The sequence below is a fragment of the Podarcis bocagei genome (assembly GCF_964188305.1).
Source record: "Podarcis bocagei genome assembly, chromosome: 7".
Lineage (NCBI taxonomy): Eukaryota > Metazoa > Chordata > Lepidosauria > Squamata > Lacertidae > Podarcis > Podarcis bocagei.
In genome coordinates this window covers 75,760,024-75,784,431 of record NC_138132.1, presented here as the reverse complement: position 1 = coordinate 75,784,431, position 24,408 = coordinate 75,760,024, and the positions used below count along the sequence as shown (strand labels likewise).

The following is a 24,408-nucleotide window of genomic DNA, read 5'->3' as shown; positions in this document are numbered from 1 at the left end:
AGGGACCGAGCAACGGGAGCTCACCCCGTTGCGGGGATTCGAACCACCAACCTTCTGGTTTAACCCACATTACCACCTGCGTCCCTAACACTAGACTAAAAACGTAAACTCGCACACAGTTTCTAAGCATCTGGGTCTGCCAGGATCCCAGCCCCTGACTCCAAGGGGGAGCAGAAAGAACTCCCAGCTAAGTTAAGCAGAAACCAAATGTAACTGGATGCTATTTCCGCTACATTCCCCCTCCTTCCCAAAGCACAGCCCCATGAGATTCCTGAGCCCACCCGCGATCCTGAGATCGTCTCGCACGAGACCGGGTGAGCTATCCTGCAACAACCTCTGGAAACAGCCTTTGCAAAGCAGGTGATTTGGGCGACCGTCTTGCAGAATAAGTTGCATTTCTCGGTAGAAGCGCATAGGGCCGCACTGCCCGCGGCGATTAAGGTTTCTTAGACGAGGTCGGAATTCACCCCCTGGGTCCCTCTCAAAGTTTGCCCAGTCCTCCCCTCGCCCCACGCTACCTGCCCTCGATGACCGTGATGATGTCGTTCATCTGGATGTGCAGCTTGTCCGGCTCGTCGAAATCTTGCAGCGCCCGCATATCCGTGGGCTGCGCCTGGGGGAGGAAAGCAGGGGAGACATGAAAGCTCAGCAAAGAGACCACCCAGCCAAAAGCTTGCAGATCTGCTGGGAGGGAAACTGCCCTGGCCCCAGCCGAAGACGAGGACCTGAGGGACCTGAGTTCGAATCTCAAATTAGCCGCCGATCAGCTCACTGGGCCAGTCACAGTCTCTCAGCCCTAACTGACCTCGCAACATCGTTGCGAGGATAAAACTAGGCTGGGAACCACACATGCTATCTTGGGGGAAAGGTGAGATAAAGATGCAAAAATACAAAATGCAATACAGTGGTACCTTGGTTCCCAAACACCAAAAACCCAGAAGTATGTGTTCTGGTTTGTGAACATTTTTTTGGAAGCTGAACATCCAATGTAGCTGTTGGCTATTGTTTCTGGGGCGCCTGCACCAACCGGAAGCTGCACCTTGGTTTTCGAACATTTTGGAAGTCAAATGGATTAGGTTTGGCGCTTTTGTTTTTGCAATTTATTTTGTGTTTTTGTTTTTGAGGCTTTTTCGGCTAATTTGTTTTTGTGGCTGTGTCGATTGATTGATTGATTGACTGTGTGTGATTGATTGACTGCGGAAATGGATAAAAGCCCTCCATCCAAACAATAACTATCATCAGTGCAGGTAAGAAAGAAAAGAAATATTTTATTTTTATCATCTACAATACTGTCTTATTTGTTTTATAGCACAGTACATTGACTATTGCTTTCATTTTATGGATCAATGGTCTCGTTAGATAGTAAAATTCATGTTAAATTGCTGTTTTTAAAAGTCTGGTTTTTTTGTTTTTTTTTATAAATTTTTTTATTGCGTTTCTTTCCATAGGTTAACAGATTAATTTACATAGCAACATACAAGAAACATTTTTTTTTTTATATATATGAAGAAAAATAGAAAAAAGAAGACAAAAGTTAAATATCATCAAATTCACTTTCTTTTGGACCTCCTCACATCCTCTCAACATTGCTTTCATTATTCTAACCAGTTCAGCAATTTATTATCTTGTTTCACATCTTATTGTACCTTTGAGTTTATTATGTTACCAATTTCAAAAGTTTGTAATTTGTTTTCAAGACTTTTAATAAACATAATATTTTGTTTCTAATTTATCTCGTTTTTTTCATCATTACTTACTTTATCATTTACTTAGATAATTTGCAGAGGCGTGACGTTTCTTAATCGTGCAAATCTTAACAATCAAACAACTTATAGTATTTTTGCAAATAGTCCTTAAATTTTTTCCAGTCTTCCTCCATTGTTTCTTCGCTCAGATCTCGGATTCTGCCAGTCATTTCTGCCAACTCCATGTAGTCCATCAGCTGCGTCTGCCAGTCCTCCAGTGTGGGTAAATCTGGTGTCTTCCAGAACTTTGCAATAAGGATCCTTGCTGCTGTGGTTGCATACATAAACAAGGTTCTATCCTTCTTTGGCACCTTCCGGTCCACCATGCCCAGAAGAAAGGCCTCTGGTTTCTTAGAAAAGGTATATCTGAATACCTTTTTCAGCTCATTATGTATCATTTCCCAAAAGGCCTTTACTTTCGGGCAGGTCCACCAGAGGTGAAAGAATGTCCCTTCTGCCTCCTTGCATTTCCAACACTTATTATCAGAAAGATGATATATTTTAGCCAACTTGACTGGGGTCATGTACCACCGGTATACCATTTTCATAATGTTCTCTTTCAAGGCACTACATGCCGTGAATTTCATACCGGTGTTCCATAACCTTTCCCAGTCTTCAGACATAATGTTGTGTCCTACATCCTGTGCCCATTTTATCATAGCAGATTTAACTGTCTCATCCTGTGTGTTCCATTTAAGCAGCAAGTCATACATCCTCGAAAGTACCTTAGTCTTTGGTTCTAGTAACTCCGTCTCCAGTTTCGATTTCTCCAACTGAAAACCCACTTTTTTATCCATTTTAAATACCTCTTGAATTTGAGCATAATGTAACCAATCTCGCACCTTATTTTTTAGTTTGTCCTGGCTTTGGAGCTTCCAATTATCTCCAACTCTTTCAATCAATTCCCAATATTTTGGCCAGTAGGCCTCCATATTGGGCCTTTTTTTAGAAATCTTGGCTTCCACTGGTGATAACCACCTCGGGGTCTTACTTTCTAATAAGTCCTTGTACTTCATCCAGACGGCAAAAATTGATTTTCTGACAATATGGTTTTTAAACAGTTTGTGAACCTTCGCCTTGTCATACCACAAGTATGCATGCCAACCATACACATTATCAAACCCTTCCAGATCTAGGACATCGGTGTTTTCCAACAGAAACCAATCCTTCAACCAGCAGAAGGCTGCAGCTTCGTAGTACAACCTTAAATCCGGCAGGGCAAACCCCCCTCTTTCTTTTGAGTCAGTTAGTATTTTAAATTTTATTCGGGGCTTTTTGCCCTGCCAGACAAACTTAGAGATATCCTTCTGCCATTTTCCAAAACATTCCATTCTGTCCACGACCTGAAGGGTTTGAAATAAGAATAACATTTTTGGCAAAACACACATCTTTATAGCTGCGATTCGGCCTGACAAGGTAAGTTTCAATCTTGACCAAATATCCAAGTCTTTTTTAATTTCCAACCAACATTTTTCATAATTATCTTTGAAAAGGTTTAAATTTTTAGTGGACAAGGATACCCCCAGGTATTTCACTTTTTTAACCACACTTAGCTCTGTCTCTTTCTGGTACCCCTCTATCTCTGTAGGTGTCAGATTTTTGACCAAAACCTTAGTTTTTTGTTTGTTTAGCTTAAATCCCGCCACCCGACCAAACTCCAAGATAAGTTCCAGAACTCTTTTTGTACTAGATTCTGGCTCCTGTACTGTCAAGACTAAGTCATCTGCGAAAGCTTTCAGTTTGTATTGTTTCGCTCCGACCACTATACCTTGCACCAACTGGTCCTCCCTGATCATATTCAGCAATACCTCCAGAACAGAAATAAATAGCAGAGGGGATAGAGGGCACCCCTGTCGTGTCCCTTTTTCAATTTGGAGTTCCTCCGATACCACATTGTTCACTATCAGCTTAGCTTTTTGCTCTGAATAAATTGCTTCTAGTCCATTTTCAAACCCCCGTCCCACTCCCATCCCTTTCAAGTTTTTCTTCATAAACATCCAAGAAATGTTGTCAAATGCTTTCTCCGCATCAATGAAGATTAAGGCTGCCCTTGTGTTTCTAATTCGCAACAGCTCCAATATATCAATAATGTTCCTAGTGTTGTCAGACATGTGTCTACCAGGGAGAAAGCCTGCTTGGTCCTTGTGAATTACTTCATTTAATACATTTTTAAGTCTATTCGCTAAAATGTCTGCAAATATTTTGTAATCCACATTCAGGAGTGAGATGGGACGGTAATTCTTAAGCTGGGTCTTTTCCCTTTCTGATTTGGGTATCAATGTGATGAATGCTTCTTTCCACGTTTCCGGTGCCCTCCTCCCCTCCATAATCTGGTTACAAACCTCCAACAACGGTTGTATCAAGAAGTCCTTCAAAGTCTTATAATATTTGGAGGTGAGTCCATCCGGGCCTGGAGATTTGCCAAGTTGCATATTTTGAATGGCACCTTCAATTTCCTGTTGAGTTATTTTGCTGTTGAGAATTGATCTTTTGTCTTGACTTATTTTGGATAGTCCATTTGTCCTCAAAAATTGGTCTATTTCCGATTCTTTCTGAGGCCCCTGTGCATAAAGCTCTTTGAAGTATCTGTGGAAGCACTTTCTTATTTCTTCTGGTTTCTGAACTATTTTTCCTTGAATCTCCAAGTTTGTAACCGTGTTTAACTTTTGTCTTTTTTTCAACTGCCAAGCTAACAACTTTCCACATTTGTTTGCTGATTCAAACGATCTCTGCTTCATTTGTTTAATTTTCCATTCAATCTCTTGATTGATCAATTTCGAATATTGTGCTTGATGGAATTTGATCTCTCTTAGCACCTCTTTTGACTTTGGTTTGGTTCTCAGCTTTTTCTCTCCTTCACTTATTTTCTCTAGAATTTTTTCCTTTTTTCCATTCCAAAATTTTCTCTTTATTGTATTCTGTTGTATCAGAAACCCTCTCATTACAGCTTTACTTGCGTCCCAGATTGTTCTTTTCTCCACCGTAGTATTCAAATTTATTTCAAAATAGTCCTTTAGGGTTTTTTGGGCCTTCTTAACAATCTCTTGATCTCTCAACAAGGTGTTATTCATTCTCCATCTGAAGGATCCAGCTGGGATAAGTCTCAATTCCATTTTCAAGGCGATATGGTCGGAGCAGGTTTTTGGGCAGATTTCCACTTTTCTTGTTTTCGGTGCCATCCCTCTAGATATCCAAATTTGGTCGATTCGTGTCCATGACAGATGGGCCTCAGAAAAGAAGGTTCCTTCTTTACCCAAGGGGTTCTTTGTCCTCCAAATGTCAATCAAGTCCATATTGTCTGTCATTTCAAAAAAAGTTTTAGGAAGTCTGCCGTCTGTTGTTAAGTTTTGATTTTGGGATTTGTCCATATTTGTTGACACCACCCCATTCATATCTCCCATCACAATAATGTTAGAATAGTCCAGATAGTCCATCATTGTCTCATGCAGCTTCTTGTAGAATTCTGATTTTCCATCATTTGGCGCATAAATTCCTAATATCAAAATCTTCTCTCCTTGTGTTTGAATTTCAATTGCGAGAGTTCTTCCATGATCATCTTTAAATAGAAATTTTGGTGACAGGTTCTCCTTTGCATAAATTACAACACCTCTTTTTTTAACTTTGTCAGATGAAATAAATTCTTGGCCAAGTCTTTTGTTGATTAATACTTTCCTGTGGAGCCTAGTCACATGTGTTTCTTGGAGACATATTACGTCCAATTGTTCTTTTTTTAGGATATGAAATATCCTCCTTCTTTTTTCCGGAGAATTCCCGCCATTTATATTCCAACTAAGTAGCTGCAGAGACATCCTGTTCTAATTAAGATGTTCTTAGGGTGAGGTGCCTTCCTTTTGCTCAGATCCCGAGGGTGCAGGCGTTAGCCCGCCTCCAGGCAGTATTGGTGTTGGTAAGGTTGGAAGCCAATCTGTTCCTTTTTGGAGATCTTCTCCGTGGTCGTGAAGGAACTTTTGGTTATCTTCAGGTGTTCTAATTTTGACCTTCCTTTCTTTGTAGGTGAAGGATAATCCTTGTGGAAACTCCCACCTATAGGGAATTGCGTTGTGTCTCAGCAATTTTGCTAGTTCTGTATAGGTGGCTCTAAGGTCCAACAACTGTCTCGGAATATCTCTGTAAATTTCCACCCTTTTATATTGAATTTCGATTGCTTTTTTGAAGTGAAGACCTAGGATCTTATCTCTCTCTTCCTTTGATCTTAAAATTATCAAACAGTCCCTGGATCTGTCTTTCCTTACCAATCTTCCCAGTCTATATGCCGAGACAATCCTGAAATCTGTGTCCTCCTTTAAACCCCAGAACTTCGTGAATTCCTGCGTCAAGTATCCAATCAGGTCTCCTTGCTCGAGTTCCGGGATGCCTCTCAATTTGATGTTGCTCTCGCGATTTTTCAGTTCCACCATTGACAGATAAATTTGTTGTTCACCCACCTGTTTGTGCAGGGGCTTGACTTCTCCTTTAATTTCTTCAACTTCTTTTTGTAAAGCTCCCACTTTCTGAATTGCTTCTCCAGCTAATTCCCGATTTTCCGCTGTTGCTCCTTGCAAATTCTCTATAGCCTGCGTGTGCTGGGAAACTTGTTCAGTCAATTTTTGAATCGAAGAGGTCGCTTTATCTATTTTCAAAGACTGGTCGTCCACTTTCTGGTTTAAGCTTGATAGTTGCTCCAATATTTGTTTTAATAATGTATCTGACCCACCTGCTGCCATATCTTCTTCAGTGGACTTCTCGGTTATTTCCCCTTCCCTCTGAGACACCAGTACAGCTGGAACCGACGATCGGCGTCCTTGGGTCAGTGTTGTTTGTACAAATTGTGTTGGTTTTCTTTCTTTTTCTTTTTCCTTAGCCTCTTTAGATTCCTTAGCTTTAGATGCTCTTGTTCTCCCTGCACCACTCATTACACATCTGTCAGTGTTCAAGGTCAGATTGTCTATTGTTCCATGGGAGAGACAAATTCAGAAGTAAACAACCAGTGAAGTGGAATTCAAAACAAGAGTCAGTTCCCAGGATTTTATAATCCGAAAGCCCTGTAGGGGGAGTGCCACCAGGTTTCAAAGACAAAGAAGGAAGTAATCCGCCATTAAAGTTCCAAATTATTTCAAATCCGTAAATCCAATAGTCCAACAGTCCCTTCAAAAACTCAAAGTTTCCCAAAGCACCTTTTATAGTTCAACAAAGTTTCACAAGAGGTGCTTGCAACAGTATCCCATCCAATCTTTTCTGCTCAAATGTAACAGTTACATTCCAGCAAAGTTTTTACAACTGTTTCCGCAGTTTGACACAGTCTCCCTCTCTGGCAGCCCGACGATCTGGCTCCTTAAAAATACAGCCCGAAGAAGAAAAAAGATAGGAGGAAAATCCCCATTTACTACTTCTTTTAGTCAATGTCCATTTCCACCTTCAGTTTAAAAAAAACAAGCAGATCTGATAGCACGAAAAAGTTAAAGCTTCCCACTGTCCCGTTTCAAGCGCTTTCCGCTTTTTAAAGCTTTGCTTTGATCTTGTCAGCAATGTCGGAAGACGGACTTCCCTTTTCTCGTCTCCCGCTTTCAGCCGAATTTACGAAATTCTTTGCCAAATTTTAAACCCCTTTACTCACGGGTATGTTACTTGCAGTTTGGTGTTGATTTTAGGAAGAAGGATCAGCGCTCATCTGTAACAGCCGCGCGGCTTCACTTCCGCGGAAAGAGCGATGAACTCACAGCACCGCTACCCCTCCTTCACTCCGGGTCTCCTTACGGGGTCCCTTCTGTGTTTTCAGAGCAGCTTCTGGTGCCCGCCGAGTCCCACGGCCACGGGCTCACTCTACCCGTGGTTTATCTTGATGGGTCGTCGCTATGCCGCAGCGAACGACCCTTTTCCGCGGAGCCCCTCTTCAGAGAACGAAGAGGACCGCCATTACAGTTTCGCGCCGCCCCCGGAACTGTTTTTAAAAGTCTGGAACAGATTAGTCTGTTTTGCATTACTTTCTATGAGAATGCGCACCTTGGTTTTGGAACGGACTTCTGGAATAGATTAAGTTTGAGAACCAAGGTAATAATAATAAATAATAAAATTTTATTTATACCCTGCCCTCCCCGGCCAGAGCCGGGCTCAGGGCGGCTAACACCAGTAAAAACATAACGGGGGGGGGGGAGAACCAATTTAAAATACAGGTTAAAATGCAATTTAAAATGCAGCCTCATTTTAAAAGTAGCCCATAGATCAAAACCATAAGGGGAGGGAAACAGACGGGTCAGACTGAGTCCAAACCAGAGGCCAGGCAGAACAACTCTGTCTTGCAGGTCCTGTGGAAAGATGTCAAGTCCCGCAGGGCCCGGGTCTCTTGGGACAGAGCGTTCCACCACGTCGGGGCCACTGCTGAAAAGGCCCTGGCCCTAGTTGAGACCCATCTAACCACCTTGAGACCTGGGACCTCCAAAATGTTGTCATTTGTGGACCTTAAGGTCCTCCGTGGGACATACCAGGAGAGGCGGTCCTGTAGGTATGTGGGTCCTAGGCCACATAGGGCTTTAAAGGTCAAAACCAGCACCTTAAACCTGATCCTGTACTCCACCAGGAGCCAGTGCAGATGGTAAAGCACTGGGTGAATGTGATCCTGCGGCAAGGACCCCATAAGGAGCCTCACTGCAGCATTCTGCAGTTTCTGGGTCAGCTTCAAGGTACCACTGTAAAATAAAATAGAATGTGTGGCAGTCACCTCTCTCTCACACACTAGGTGGCAGCACAGAGGACACCCAAATAAGAGATGCCTCGAGGGGTTTCTGAGTCACAGAATCATAGAACTGCCGAGTTGGGAGGGACCCCAGTGGTCATCTAGCCCAACCCCTGCAGTGCAGGAACCCCTAAACAATCCTTGCCAGTAGGCCACCCAACCTCTGCTTAGAAACCTCCAAGGAAGGAGAGCCCACCACCTTCTTTCTGAGGGGGTCCATTCTGCTATCGAACAGTGCTTAATGCCAGAAAGTTCTTCCTGATATTTAGTCAGAATCTCCTTGCTTGTAACTTGAAGTCATCGGTTTGGGGCCTACCCCCCACAGCAGCAGAAAAGAAGTTTGCTCGCTTACATCCAAGGTTCCCCATTCCCCATGGATTTCCCCCCTAAATTGATTTTGAATTCTGAATTTATTGTTATTCACGTTTTATACTGTATTTCATGCTGTTTTTTCTTGCATCAATTAAGTGTTTTAAATCTGGCGTTAGATGCCCTGAGCCTCGTTTTCTGAACCGGGAAGGGCGGGATAAAATATTATTATTATTATTATTATTATTATTATTATTATTATTATTATTATTATTCCTCCTCCAGACATGATTTAGTTTGGGCGCACAGGTTAACACTGATTTTCCCAGCTGCTATTATTTTGCATTCCTCCCTCCCCAAAACACCTCTGGCAAATACCTCCAGGAGGAAGTCACGCAGGGCCACAAATGTGGGTCGGTCTTCCGGCTTGTGTGCCCAGCATTGCAGCATGACGTTGTAGATGTCCTGGGGACAGTCTTCTGGCCGCGGCAGCCGCTCTCCCTCCTTGTCGATCTTGTGCAAAATCTAGGCAAAGGGAACAGGGCTCAGGAGAGCAAGCCGGAACCGGCCCACCAGCAAGCCTCCTTGGTGAGGACTAGGAGCTTGGTGGCAACGCAGAGAGCGACACAGGAGGTCCAGTGCACATCATTTAAAAACATCAGCACCCTCTCGTTTGTGAGGATTTCAGCTCTCTTTTCACGAGGTAAGGTGAGGCAAGAAGATCAAACCTTCTTAAGGAAATCAGCCCTGAGTGCTCACTGGAAGGACAGATCCTGAAGTTGAGGCTCCAATACTTTGGCCACCTCATGAGAAGAGAAGACTCCCTGGAAAAGACCCCCATGTTGGGAAAGACTGAGGGCACAAGGAGAAGGGGACGACAGAGGACGAGATGGCTGGACAGTGTTCTCGAAGCTACCAGCATGAGTTTGACCAAACTGCGGGAGGCAGTGGAAGACAGGAGTGCCTGGCGTGCTCTGGTCCAGGGGGTCACAAAGAGGCGGACACGACTAAACAACAACAAGGTGAGGCACTGCGCAGATCAGGCCCCCACGATCGTACCTGACTGCCGTTGAGGCCAATCCAAGGCTCCTGTCCGTAGGTGAACATCTCCCACAACGTCACGCCGAACATCCAGGTGTCGCTGGCGTGAGAGAAGGTGCGGGTCTTAAGGCTCTCAGGGGCGCACCTAGATTTGCAGGTGGGCAGGAGGAAAGAGAGAGATGCGTCAGTGCAATTTGAAGTGGGGGGGGATAGGTATAACTGCAATTCAAAACAATGCTGGGTGGAGAATGAGACAGGTTGGCTAGCCCCAAGATGGAAAATGAGCGAGGTCTCAGCTAAAGAAGAATGGCAACTTAAGCTGACAGAACATGCGCACCTTGCAGACTTAACAAGTGAACAAGAAGAGCATAGGTTTAAAGAAGATTTGAAAACGTCTATTGACTAAATGGGGAAAAACTCCGTACACTTCAAAACATTGGCAGCATTAAGAAATATTCAACAGTGTAAATAAGTTTTGATGGATGCAATAATGGAATACTGCATGGTTTAGTTTTTGTAAAATATGCAGGGAACTATGATATGCAAAATGAACCATGGAAAGAGAAGAAGGGAAGTCATTGATATTTTAAGGATGTTTAAATGCGCATTTCGAATGGTAAAACAGAAAATTTAATTAAAAAGGGGGGAGAATGAGATGGGTTGTGTTCAGCTAGGGACACTCCTAAGAATCTCCTAAGAGCAGCATCAGACCAGTGGCCCATATAGTACGGCAATCTCACAGGTAAACTGAAACATAGATGCAAAGACACTCTTTGGTTCACGCTCCTCAGGACCTCCATTAATAATAATAATAATAATAATAATAATAATAATAATAATAATAATAATAAATTTTATTTATATCCCACCCTCCCCAGCCGAAGCCGGGCTCAGGGCGGCTAACAACACTAAAATAGTGCAACATTATAAAAACATCATAAGAATTAATTAAAATCAAAATTGATGGCAACCATAAACTAAAGTATTTTAAAGATTGCCAAAGGAGGGAGTCAGGCTGTGCCCTAACCAAAGGCCTGGTGGAACAGCTCTGTCTTGCAGGCCCTGCGGAAAGATGTCAAGTCCCGCAGGGCCCTTGTCTCTTGTGACAGAGCGTTCCACCAGGTTGGAGCCGCAGCCGAAAAAGCCCTGGCTCTAGTTGAGGCCAGCCTAACCTCTCTGTGGCCTGGGACCTTCAAGATGTTTTTATTTGAGGACCGTAAGTTCCTCTGTGGGGCATACCAGGAGAGGCGGTCCCGTAGATACGAGGGTCCTAGGCCGTGTAGGGCTTTGAAGGTTAAAACCAGCACCTTAAACCTGATCCTGTACTCCACCGGGAGCCAGTGCAGCTGGTATAGCACCGGATGAATGTGATCCCGCAGCGAAGACCCCGTAAGGAGTCTCGCTGCGGCATTCTGCACCCGCTGGAGTTTCTGGGTCAGTCTCAAGGGCAGCCCCACGTAGAGCGAGTTACAATAATCCAGTCTGGAGGTGACCGTCGCATGGATCACAGTGGCTAGGTCAGGGCGAGAGAGGTAAGGAGCCAACTGCTTAGCTTGGCGGAGATGAAAAAATGCCGCCTTTGTTATAGCTGTAATCTGCGCCTCCATGGAGAGGGAGGTATCGAAGATTACACCCAAACTCTTAACGGACGGTGCTGGCACTAATTGCACCCCCGCAAGAGATGGGAGTTGCCCCCTCAATCCCATATCGTCCCGTCCCAGCCAGAGGACCTCTGTCTTCGAAGGATTTAACTTCAACCGGCTCCCACGTAACCATCCAGCCACAGCTTCCAAGCATCTGATCAGTGTGTCTGGGGCCGAGTCAGGATGGCCATCCATCAACAGATAGAGTTGGGTGTCATCAGCATACTGATGGCAGCCCAGCCCAAAACTCCGGACAAGCTGGGCGAGGGGGCGCATAAAGATGTTAAAAAGCATCGGGGAGAGAATCGCACCCTGAGGCACTCCACACACCAAGGAGTGGCGGGATGACAGTTCCCCCCCAAGCGCCACCCTCTGTCCCCGACCAGAGAGAAACGAGCGCAGCCATTGAAGGACTGTGCCCTGGATCCCCACGTCGGCGAGGCGGTGGTCCAGAAGTTCGTGATCGACCATGTCGAAAGCTGCTGACAGATCTAGAAGAATCAGCAGCCCCAACCCGCCTCGATCCAGCTGTCTACGAAGATCATCTGTTAGGGCGACCAGAGCCGTCTCGGTCCCATGACCAGCGCGGAAGCCGGACTGGAATGGATCCAGAGCCGATGTTTCATCCAGAAACCTACCAAGCTGTTCAGCAACCGCTCTCTCAATCACCTTACCCAGGAATGGAAGATTCGAAACTGGGCGGTAATTGGATAGATCTAAGGGATCTAATGAGGTTTTCTTTAAGAGCGGACGCACCACTGCCTCCTTCAGTTCCCCTGGGAATGTCCCGGTGCCAAGGGACAAATTGATGATATCCCCCAGGGGGGCCCGCACCTCGTCTGGACACGCTCTAATCAGCCAAGACGGGCACGGGTCGAGAGGACAAGTGGTGGGTTTTCCAGCTTGGAGGAATCTGTCCACATCGGCTGGGGATATCCGGTCAAAGTGGTCCAATACTGGACCCAAGGACAGTCGAGGGGCCTCCAGTTCCTTTATTGTATCCAAATTGGCAGGGAGGTCATGGCGGAGCGACAGGACCTTCTCTGCAAAAAAACTCGCAAATGCCTCACAGCTGTGTGTCGAATTGTTATTTAAATTTGGCTGTCCTTCGAGGGACGTTAAAGACCGAATTATACTAAATAATTGTGCCGGGCAAGAGCTAGCGGATGCAATGGAGGCCGAGAAGTAGGACTTCTTAGCGGCCTTCACTGCCATCTCGTAGGTTTTCATAAAAACCCTATAAGATGTTCTTGAGGCTCCGTCACGGGCACCTCGCCATACTCGCTCTAGCCGTCTGAGGTCCCGCTTCATTTTCCGGAGCTCCTCAGTAAACCAGGGAGCCCGGTTTCTGCGGGGTCGCAGAGGGCGCTTAGGTGCGATCTCATTGATGGCTGCCAGGAGCTGGGTATTCCAGCCCTCAACAAGCTCAGTCAATGAGTCGCCAGGGGGAGAAAGGTCCCGCAAGGCTTGACGGAATCTATCAGGGTCCATCAGCCTCCGCGGGCGAGCCTAAATCGGCTCACCACCTAAGCAGGGTGGGGGTGGAACATCAATCCTGGCTTTCAGAGCGTAGTGATCAGATCATGGCACCTTCATCGAAGGAAACATGATCACATCTATACCGACGCCAAAGATCAGATCCAGCGTGTGGCCTGCTTGATGTGTGGGGCCCGAAACAAACTGGGAGAGCCCTAGTGTCGCCATGGAAGACACCAGGTCCAGAGCCTGTGAGGAGGGAGTGGCATCGGCATGGATGTTGAAGTCCCCCAATACCAATAGGTTAGGGAACTCCAAGGCCCAGCCGGCCACCGCCTCCAGCAGGCCTGACAGGGTGGCTGCTGGTGCGCTAGGTGGCCGGTACACCAGCCAGACAGCCAAGCTCACCTCAGAGCCCCACACTAGGCCGACACATTCAATGCCGGGGATCGATGGCGGTGGTAGAGCCCTGAAAGAACAATCTTCCCGGATTAATAGTGCCACCCCTCCCCCCCGGCCCACAGTCCGTGACTGGTGGAGGACAGAGAAACCCGGGGGCGCCATCTCTCGTAAGGTAACAGTTACCCCTTCGCGCACCCAGGTCTCCGTCACACAAGCCAGGTCGACCCCCTGCGAGATGATGAAATCTCGCAGGGTGGCGGTTTTGTTGCCTATAGACCTGGCATTGCACAACACCAGTGACGGAGGTGAGTAATCCTTGCTCACCCTACCCTCGTCTCTCGGGATGGGGCGCAGATTGGAAGGGGTACGAGCATATCCGTATCTCGATCCCCTTCGCCTATGACATCTGCCCCCACCGCCATACCTCCCTCGCCCCTCCATAGTAGGAATCCCAAGCCTCATACTCGCCTCCATTTACAAAATATAAAAGCAAACAAACAAACAAAGAAACAATAACACCAAAACAAAACCAATTCCCACCCCACTCAGCAACCATCCCACCCCAACCCAAAATAAAACAAAACAAAATAAAAATACATGGATAAAAAACCACAGTTTCTGGTGATACAACAAAGTAAAAATAAAAACACTTTTAAAACACTTTAAAATATATAAAACGTTTAAACATTTGCTGCCGCCGCAGCAGTGTCCTTAGAGTTGTGGCGGTGGTGAGTATGGGGGCCGCCCCCAGGCCCAAGGTGGAGAATGGGCTTGCAGGGGGAGCGGTCCTCCCCAAGACTCACTGGCAGAACAACAGCAGCGATGTCCCGAGGCCTCCTTGGAGCCTTATATGCTGAGGTGGAGTATGGGGCCCGCCCCCAGGCCCAAGGTGGAAAATGGGCTTGCAGGGGGAGCGGTCCTCCCCAAGACTCACCGGCAGAACAACAGCAGCGATGTCCCGAGGCCTCCTTGGAGCCTTATATGCTGAGGTGGAGTATGGGGCCCGCCCCCAGGCCCAAGGTGGAGAATGGGCTTGCAGGGGGAGCGGTCCTCCCCAAGACTCACTGGCAGAACAACAGCAGCGATGTCCCGAGGCCTCCTTGGAGCCTTATATGCTGAGGTGGAGTATGGGGCCCGCCCCCAGGCCCAAGGTGGAGAATGGGCTTGCAGCGGGAGCGGTCCTCCCCAAGACTCACCGGCAGAACAACAGCAGCGATGTCCCGAGGCCTCCTTGGAGCCTTATATGCTGAGGTGGAGTATGGGGCCCGCCCCCAGGCCCAAGGTGGAGAATGGGCTTGCAGGGGGAGCGGTCCTCCCCAAGACTCACCGGCAGAACAACAGCAGCGATGTCCCGAGGCCTCCTTGGAGCCTTATATGCTGAGGTGGAGTATGGGGCCCGCCCCCAGGCCCAAGGTGGAGAATGGGCTTGCAGGGGGAGCGGTCCTCCCCAAGTCTCACCGGCAAAGCGGCAGCAGCGATGTATATTTATACCCGCCCTTCCCAGTTCAGAAAACTGGGCTCAGGGCGGCTAACAACAAATTTAAAACACTTAATTGTTGCTGCAAAAAAACAGCATAAAATACGGTATAAAACGTGAATAACAATAAAATCAAAAATCAATTTAGGGGGAAAATCTATCCAATAAACATTAGATGATCACCAGGGCTAGCTGGCTAAATCAGTCCTATTTGGGCCAGTGAGGAGACCAGGGGAGAATGAGCTGTGGGATCCCAGAGCGGGGAATCTTCATAAAAAGGGGAGGGGGAGGGAAGGAAGGGGGATAAAAGATCAGGCTAAGTTCAAATTGAAAGCCAGGCGGAATAGCTCTGTCTTACAGGCTCTGCGGAAGGAGGTTAAATCCTGCAGGGCCCTGGTCTTGACGTGCTTTCGAACTGCTAGGTTGGCAGGAGCAGGGACAGAACAATGGGAGCTCACCCCTTTGTGGGGATTCGAACCGCCGACCTTCTGATCAGCAAGCCCAAGAAGTACTTTAGTCCTGCTGGCCACGTGACCCAGAAAGCTGTCTGTGGACAAACGCCGGCTCCCTTGGCCTGAAAAGCGAGATGAGTGCCACAACTTCACAGTCGCCTTTGACTGGACTTAACCGTCCAGGGGTCCTTTACCTATTTAGCCAACAGCACCATACTGGCTGGACATGGGTGGCGCTGTGGGTTAAACCACTGAGCCTAGGGCTTGCCGATCGGAAGGTCAGCGGTTCAAATCCCTGCGACGGGGTGAGCTCCCATTGCTCGGTCCCTGCTCCTGCCAACCTAGCAGTTCAAAAGCACGTCAAAGTGCAAGTAGATAAATAGGTACTGCTCCGGCGGGAAGGTAAACGGCGTTTCCGTGCGCTGTTCTGATTCGCCAGAAGCGGCTTAGTCCTGCTGGCCACATGACCCAGAAGCTGTACACCGGATCCCAATAAATCGAGATGAGTGCTGCAACCCCAGAGTTGGTCACGACTGGACCTAATGGTCAGGGGTACCTTAACCCGAGGTACCACTGTATGGTAAAGTACTTAATTCATTCTGGAGATCCGTTCTTAACCTGAAACTGTTCATAACCAGAAGACCACTTTAGCTAATGGGGCCTCCCGCTGCTGCCGCACGATTTCTGTTCTCATCCTGAAGCAAAGTTCTTAACCCAAGGTACTATTTCTGGGTTAGCGGAGTCTGTAACCTGAAGTGTCTGTAACCTGAAGCATCTGTAACCCGAGGTACTACTGTACTGGCTAAACTGCCCCATCGCCTCCATTACTGCCAGCGCAGCAGGAAGCCAGAGGGAGGAAAGCCTGGGGGAAGGTGCCCCCCTTACCAACTTGCCGGTGGGCGTGCACCACTCCCCTCGCCGCACCACCCCGAAGGAGCCGTCGCCCAACTTCTCAAAGAGCATCAGGTCCTTTTCGCTGATCAGGCATGTCAAGGCCTGTTGCTGACCCTCTTCCAGGGGGGGCGGGGTGGACTGCTTGCCCAGGCTGCACTGCACCAGGGGCTGGAAGCCCGAGTCAGGCCGCTTCCCGCTGAAGACCTGCGCGGAAGGAGTTAGGAATTATTTATTTGTTTTGTAAAATTTACAGTGGGCTTTTCCTTAGGGTTTGCTCCTGAAGCCTTTCTCATAAATGAGTGAGGCAGTGGAGGTTTAGGGTCAGAGTTTTCCTTCTCCTTAAAAAAATTGCCATTATATTGGGATGCCTTGGGATGCATTTTTAAGAAGGGCGAGATGCAACCATCCAAAGTAAATTAAACAAAGACACATAAGGATTATTAACCACCTCGAGATACATTTTGTTTTGTTTTTAAACAAAGGGCTGTGTATAAATAAATAAGAAAGAAAGATGTAGACACGCACAGGGAGATGGATGAGGGTGATGGCAGCTGAGGGCCTGAGAAGACAGCCCTTTCCCTGTCTCCATCTCATAGGCAGAGCTTCACAGCATATTCCCAAACACTCCAACTTCCCAGGGACTGGTGAGGGACCCAACGGGTCTCTGAGCAAGAGAGAAGGCCTATTGGCCACGAGGTTTCGGGTAATAATAATAATAATTTATTATTTATACCCAGCCACTCTGGGCGGCTTCCAACAAAACACTAAAATACAATAACCTATTAAACATTAAAAGCTTCCCTAAACAGGCCTGCCTTCAGATGTCTTCTAGGTTTGGTAGTTATTTTTCTCTTTGACATCTGCTGGGAGGGCGTTCCACAGGGCGGGTGCCACCACCGAGAAGGCCCTCTGCCTGGTTCCCTGTAACTTGGCTTCTCACAGCGAGGGAACCGCCAGAAGGCCCTCGGTGCTGGACCTCAGTGTCCGGGTGGGAGGGATGGTTCTCTCATGATCCCCATCTCCCCGTAAAACATCCAAACGGATTCTCACGGGGCCCAGGATTCTATCATGGAACCGGCCCGCATGGGGAAGAAGGGAAGCCAGAGGGCTCTGGCCGCAACAAATTTATTTTACTTTATTTACCAGCATTCATGTGCCACTTAATCACAGACAACCTCTAACCGCGGGTTGCTTCAGCTGCTGTTAAGTCACCAGGAGTTGCATGTTTTGTGAGCACAGGATACTGGGAAACTGAGTCAATGGAGTGGCTGGAACTCTTAACAGAAGAGCTGCATGCTGCAACATTTTGCTGCAGTCCTAGTGGTACCTCTGAATACCTCTGTAGGTCATGGAGGGAGAACTGGGCAGGGTTATTGCCTCTATGTCTTCCCAGGAGTTTCCTAGAAGCAGCTGCCTAGCTACTATAAGCAGCAGAAGGCTGGACCTCAAAGGGTCTCTGGCCTGATCCTGGTTTCATAAGGCATCCCAGGGGACATGCCCCTTCAGATCCCCACCCTCTCCAGCAAAAGGAGGGCTTCTTGCTGCGATGATCTGCAAGCAGTTAAAAGCCTGGCTCCAAGCCAGCCATGAAGGTTAATTCAATGCTCTCCTGAAATTACTGTGAATTCAATTTGCAGCCGTTGAGCTCGGAGACATCACAGCCAATTGCAGCTATTTATCACTTCCACTTGCTGCTTGTACACGGGTCTGTGTGCATGCAGGGGGGGGCAGAGACCCCCCTTCCAACTGCAGCACCCTATGCAAACAGACGTTAATAACAGCAGAGTGGCAGAGTCGGTTCCCCAGTAGCAATGAAGCCTGGGGATGAAAATTTGCTCCCGAGGAAGCCTCAACCAGAAGGGGGCGTCAGAGGGACAAAAAGCGCCTGGCTCCCATCTGACAGCTCGGCAGAAACGAAGGCGGTTAATTATTTTGAGCTTGCAACTAATCCTGTAAACTGCAATCGATTAGCCAAAGTGCCTTGGGAAATTAACCTTCCGAGGACAGAGGTCTGTATGGTGCATCTGTCCACAAGCGCAGTTTTTTTAATCTGCTCTTAATGCAGATTTCTTTCTTTGATTACTGGGGTTTTAAGTCCGGTTTCGCTTGCATTTTGTTCTTGCATTAGTTATTTATTTATTGCATTTATAGCCCACCTTTTTCCTCCGAGGAGCTCAAGGTTTAACAGTCCTAGAATCACAGAACTGTAGAACTGGAAGGGACCCCCCAAGATCATCTAGTCCAACCCGCTGGTCGCAGATCCCAAAGGTGATACGGTAGCCATCTTTGAATATCTGAAGGGCTGTTTCCCGCTCCTCATTTTAATCCCCTCATTGGGAGGCAGGTTAGGCTGAGAGGCGCCCAGAATCACCATGGCCGAGTAGGGATTCAAACCCTGGACTCCCAGGTCCCTAGCCTGCTGCTCTAACCACTACTCCACACTGCTTTGTTGCACATTTTGTAAATATGCCATCTTAGAGACCCCATGGTGCACAGCTGCGTGTGCATATTTTAAAAGAATGAATAGGCAAATAATCAGAGCATGGAGGCTGAAACATAAAGCAGGCCATGCTGGAAAAGGAACAGATCCGTCTCCTGGTTTCAAGCTTAAAATGCAGCTACAGCTACAACCTCCTACTGCTGCATTTCAGCTTTCTTTCTTAAAAAATCAGTAATGGGAGACTAGCAGTGTGCCTCTAATCAGTCCTTAAGGAACAACCATCCAGCGGGGATTTTAAAAAACCAAGTTTCTAGCCCTCTTGAGTACAGCTGCCCTTACTTTGCTCATCCAAGATTTCCGCTTGCACACAGCCTTCCTCCTCTTGACGGCTTCCCAGAAGCGCCTCTGACCTGTGAAAGCAAAAAGCGAGGGTCAGCCAGTTTGGGGGGAGGGGTGGACTGGTCAGTTCCCGAAGTATCCACACACACCACCCCCAATCCCCATTGCATGCATGTGCCCCACAAGGAAATCATCACCAGACTGGATGTTTCATTGTGGCAGGTAATTCTGCAAAGATTTGACGTTTTCATCTCCAAAAAGGTTTAGATTTGAGTTTCTACTGAAATGAGCCTGCATTTTAATGTTGTATTTCAATCTTGTTTTTAAGTTGTATTTTAATCAATTGTTTTTATACCTGGTGTTAGCCGCCCTGAGCCCGGTCTTGGCTGGCGAGGGCGGGGTATAAATAAAACTTATTATTATTATTAAAGATATACCAAATGTTGTAGCTGAAACACCCTCTAATTCTCCTAGCTCCAGGACACTACAGGGCAAAGCACACGGTACAAGCATTTGCAACATGGCCCTGCATGTTTTTCATAAATGAATACCAGCTAAGTCAGTGTGGGGAAACTCTCCTTTTGAGTAGCGAATGAACTTGGGGTGTATGGGGGGGGGGGTTTCTTAGCTTGCCGGTCAGTTTTCAGCTCAAAGCAACCCTGAGGTTCCAGATTTGCAGACACAAATCCAGAACCCTGTTAGAGGGGAGTTAGAGGGGAAAGGGCGAGGGTTCATTTTGAGCAAGAAAACGCCTGGCAGGGAAAGGGCTAAGCCCTTCCTTTCCTTCTCTCTTCTCCCACTCAATCTCAGGCTCCCAAGAGAACTGCTTTTCATTTAATTCTTTTTTAAAAAATAACACCCAACCCACAAAACCTGAAAGTCTTCATTTCATACATCTGTGTGTCATTTATGTTTCGTTCTGTAAAGGTTCGCCCAGCAAATTCCCGGCTAGGCATTCCAAACTGCAGGTGGCTATTTAGTGTTGGGAAGAAGTAAAAGGGGACTGGGATCATCGTTCAGGCCTGCCTCTTTCAAAATAAAGGCAATTTTCTTTTCTTTTCATAACCTCAACTCCAAAAGGGGCAATAAGGTGTCATGCATTAGTTTTAAAAATAAGGTAAAGGGACCCCTGACAGTTAGGTCCAGTTGTGACCGACTCTGGGGTTGTGGTGCTCATCTCGCTTTATTGGCCAAGGCAGCCGGCGTACAGCTTCTGGGTCACGTGGCCAGCATGACTAAGCCGCTTCTGGCGAACCAGAGCAGCGCACGGAAACGCCGTTTACCTTCCCGCCGGAGTGGTACCTATTTATCTACTTGCACTTTGACATGCTTTCGAACTGCTAGGTTGGCAGGAGCAGGGACCGAGCAACGGGAGCTCACCCCGTTGTGGGGATTCGAACCACCGACCTTCTGATCGGCAAGTCCTAGGCTCTGTGGTTTAACCCACAGCGCCACCCACGTCCCTAGTTTTAAAAATACATGGAAATAAAAATTCATAATGCACTTCACATTTGTGTGGTGCTTGGGCGGTGCAATCCTACACATGGCTGAGTTCTGTGCTACTCAGAGGGCCTTCCAGACATGTTTTTTTTTAATAGAATCACAGAATTGGAGAGTTGGAAGGGACCCCTGAGGGGCATCTAGTCCAACCCCCAAGAGAGTCTGTTCCACTGTGAAGCGGTTCTTACCGTCAGAAAGTTCTTCCTCCTGTTTAGTTGGAATCTCCATTCTGCAATTTGAACCCCTATGGAGCAGCGGAAAACATGCTTGGCTCCCTCTTCCATGTGACAGCCCTTTGGAGATTTGAAGATGATTTATGCTCATGATGGTATCGGGGCGGTTATAGACAATCCTGCTTTCTACGTTTTGCCCTTGTGAAACCCAGCAGGGAGCAGGATAGGTGCAAAACGGGAACTCCACCTGTCATTGCCTCGGGCTCAGTCTATTCTCTGCCTCCACTTCACTAGTTCTATAACCAAATTTCCATAACCTTGGAACTCCCTGCCTATTGATATCAGGCATTAACATTATATGTCCTTTCAAATGTGTCTGTGGGAGGCTGTTTTCTGTTTGTTTGTTTGTTTGTTTGTTTTGCTTGTGTTTTATTATGTATTCGGTATTTCCGTTTTGTATTTTTATGTTGTGAACCGCCCTGTGAAGGGTGGCATGGAAATTTAATAAGAAGAAGAACAATTTGTGGTCGGTTTATAGCGCTGTGCTCTAAACCACTGAGCCTCTTGGGCTTGCCGATCAGAAGGTCAGCGGTTCGAATCCACACGATGGGGTGAGCTCTTGTTGCTCTGTCCCAGCTCCTGCCAACTTAGTAGTTCGAAAGCACACCAGTGCAAGTAGATAAATAGGTACCACTGTGGCGGGAAGGTAAAATGGCATTTTCGTGCGCTCTGGCTTCCATCGCGGTGTCCCATTGTGCCAGAAGCGGTTTAGTCCTGCTGGCTACATGACCCGGAAAGCTATATTTGGACAATCACTGGCAACCTTGGCCTGAAAAGTGAGATGATTGCTGCACCTCAAAGTCACCTTTGACTGGACTTAACCATTCAGGGGTCCTTTACCTTTTTACCTTTACCTTACCTATACCGAATCACCCACACATCTGGTGTGTGGATGATCATCTAACATCTGGAGGGGGCCTCCTGCACTAGACAGCAACCAAGTGGGACAGAAAATAAAGCCAGACATTTGTAGTACAAAAAGTTACGGGATCTCTGTAGTAAGTTACGGGGCATGCAGTGATTGGCGAGAACCAGTGTGTTTGCCTTGAAACCGTTGAAAGCAGAATTGCAAGAAGTTTAGAGTGATTAGGTATATTTTAATTTAGTTAATTATGTAATAGGTTTATGTTAGAAAATGAATATGGATGTTGAATTTGATGTTTGTAAATTTTATTTTTTTGGTTTTGGAAATGATAATAATAATAATAATAATAATAATAATAATAATAATAATAATAGCAGGATTGCATATAACTACCCTGAGACCTTCACAGATTCAGAGATTTGTAGGGTTGGAAGGGACCCCAGGGGGTCATCCAGCCCAACCCCCTGCAAGGCAGGAGTCTCAGCTAAAGCACCCGTGAGCACAAATCGTCATCAACGCACAATAAAAAGGACACCCGGATTTGCTCCAAAGCGTCCTCCTTCCCTTTCTCTTCCCATCCCGTGATGCTGCCGGTTGAGTCGGCGTTAAGTGGCGGGGACTTGCTTACCAGGCCTCCCCATGCCAATCTTCTCCAGATCCTCATTCTTGACATATTCGAAGTGTGAGAGGCGCGTGACGTTGAGGTCGGCGCGGATGCGCAAGAAGTACTGCTGCAGCTGGACCTCAGTTAACAGTTCCAGCAGCCAGTCTGTTCCTTCATCTGCTTGCATGCCACAGCTCAGCTTCTGCAGGGAAACAGAAGGAAGAAAAAGTCAGGCAGGTGAGGGTGGGGGTCCTGGTTTTAGGAAACGGTCACCCCAACTTCTCCTTGGCTGGAGAGCAGGCAGAGGCCCAGGAAATTAGGAGAGCCAGAATTGTGAATTCTGGGCAGGCGGGTATGTGCGAACCATCTATCTTTACCATCAAGGGCAAAAAGGAGAGGTCATATTCAGTACTTAGGTTAAAACTATAAGGGACGTACGCAAACCTTTTAGGAACCATAGAATCATAGATCCGCCGTTTTGACCTCAAAAGCAAAGCAACCTGTTGCTAAACACTTCAAATCCGGGAATTACAGCCTGCCAGGCTTTTCAATAACTGCTACGGCGATGTCAACAGATCTCGCAAAAGGAGAGAACTTTTATGGAAGTACACAATGGGGATTATCTGGGGTGGGGGGCCCCAAGCAGCAAGGAGGTGGCAGAGGGGCTCCGGAGGTGTAAATGACCAGAAGACTTTGAAAAGCTGCCTCCAGTTCACTGCTACCGTCAAATTACCATATTTTTTGCTCCATAACACTCACTTTTTTCCTCCTAGAAAGTAAGGGGAAATGTCTGTGTGTGTTATGGAGCGAATGCCTACGGATGGCAGGGGGATCTGCTGCAGTTGTGAGCAGAGGATCCATGGCTCCCCTTCCTTCCCTCCTCCGCGGCTCACTTTGAAACAGCAAAGCGGGAGAAGAGCCGCTGAGCGGGGAATGCAGGCTGGGCAGCTATCCCAGAAGCCAGAACAGCAAGAGGGATTGCTGCTTTCACTGCGCAGGGATCCCTCTTGCTGTTCTGGCTTCTGAGATTCAGAATATTTTTTTTCTTGTTTTCCTCCTCCAAAAACTAGGTGCATCTTGTGGTCTGGTGCGTCTTATAGAGCGGAAAATACGGTATATATCCTGCCTTTCCCTCCAAGAAACTCAAGGCAGCACACACGGTTCTCCCTCTCCCCCTTACATCCTCACAGCAACCTTGTGAGGTAGACCATTTCTGCATGCTGCCCCCCCCCCCCCGGACCTCCAAGCTTGCCATGGGGTTTGACGATGCCCGCTGCTGCTGCCAAACCGACCCCTGAACAAATCAATCGATAAGAAAACCTGCTGGGTTTAGTTTCTTGAAAACAGACAAAAACACGAAGGACTAGTAACTTGAGACCTCCCCAGAAAAGAGTGTTTGCACGTAGAGTTCGAGGAATACCCCATTCCGTGCCCACAACAGCTGGGCTTTCTAAAGGAGCCCAGGGCACACTCTTTGGCACAAACCCTGGCATGCACGCAGAGACGGCTTGTACCTGGGTTCAAGGTGAAGAAAACTGGTCGGAAGCTGCCAGGGATGCTGCAATTCCAGCAATTCAGGTGGCGTCTCAAATGAAAGTGACAGCGAAGAGTTGCAGAGAGAGGAGGCGCAAATCAGACCCCCTCTTCCTGCCTGTTTTTGCACCCAGCGGTGCCATGCCTTGCTGGCGCCCGGAGGTGACGCCACATCCTGTGGGCTCCGTTGCCCTGCCCAGATTTCATCTCTGCACCATTAAAAGTTTCAGTGTTTGCAGGTGTTTTAAAATGAAAGATTTCTCCGCTTGGAAAACGACAACTGTTCCATATGTATATATTGAAATTAAAAAAAATTAAGGTCATATATATATATATATATATATATATATATATATGTTCATCAATGTACCAAACAAACATATACATAAATATATAAACTACATATCTGAAGCAGCACAGGAAAACAGCCATGAAGCTATTTTGGCTCCCAAACTGTGACCAAATGTTTTCTCTGCAAAGTCAAAGGAAAATGGAAAAGCCTCCCCATTGTCTTTTCCTTCACAAATCCTGTCTTAAGGGTATGCCTGTGTATGAACAGGGTGAGGCTGTGACCTGGTTCAGGAACTAAGTATTTATCATTACAAAAGACTGGCCAGGCTCCCCAGGGTATCCAGTCAAGTGACCATTAACAGGTAACCTGCCAGACAGGAGGTAAACAACGCACTCAGATTTCTGCTGTAAACCGCCCTTTCTGTGATGTAGGT

General features: G+C 47.1%; 1 protein-coding gene and 1 long non-coding RNA gene across 2 annotated transcripts in view; one reads left to right on the top strand and one right to left on the bottom strand.

Annotated features, from left to right (window-relative positions):
- The window catches only part of LOC308591176, a 230,257-nt gene that overhangs the window by 169,793 nt on the left and 36,056 nt on the right, over positions 1–24,408 (top strand). The window lies entirely within an intron of this gene.
- On the bottom strand, positions 515–23,678 carry LOC308591494 (activated CDC42 kinase 1-like; the record flags this gene model as incomplete). The annotated part of the gene is made up of 7 exons (XM_081202257.1): positions 23,665–23,678; positions 22,175–22,352; positions 18,949–19,019; positions 16,104–16,373; positions 9,844–10,044; positions 9,163–9,309; positions 515–613 (listed from the first exon to the last, which is right to left on the bottom strand). The coding sequence occupies exons 2-7, from the start codon at positions 22,335–22,337 to the stop codon at positions 515–517; spliced, it is 951 nt and encodes a 316-aa protein (XP_081058383.1). The 5' UTR covers positions 22,338–22,352; positions 23,665–23,678.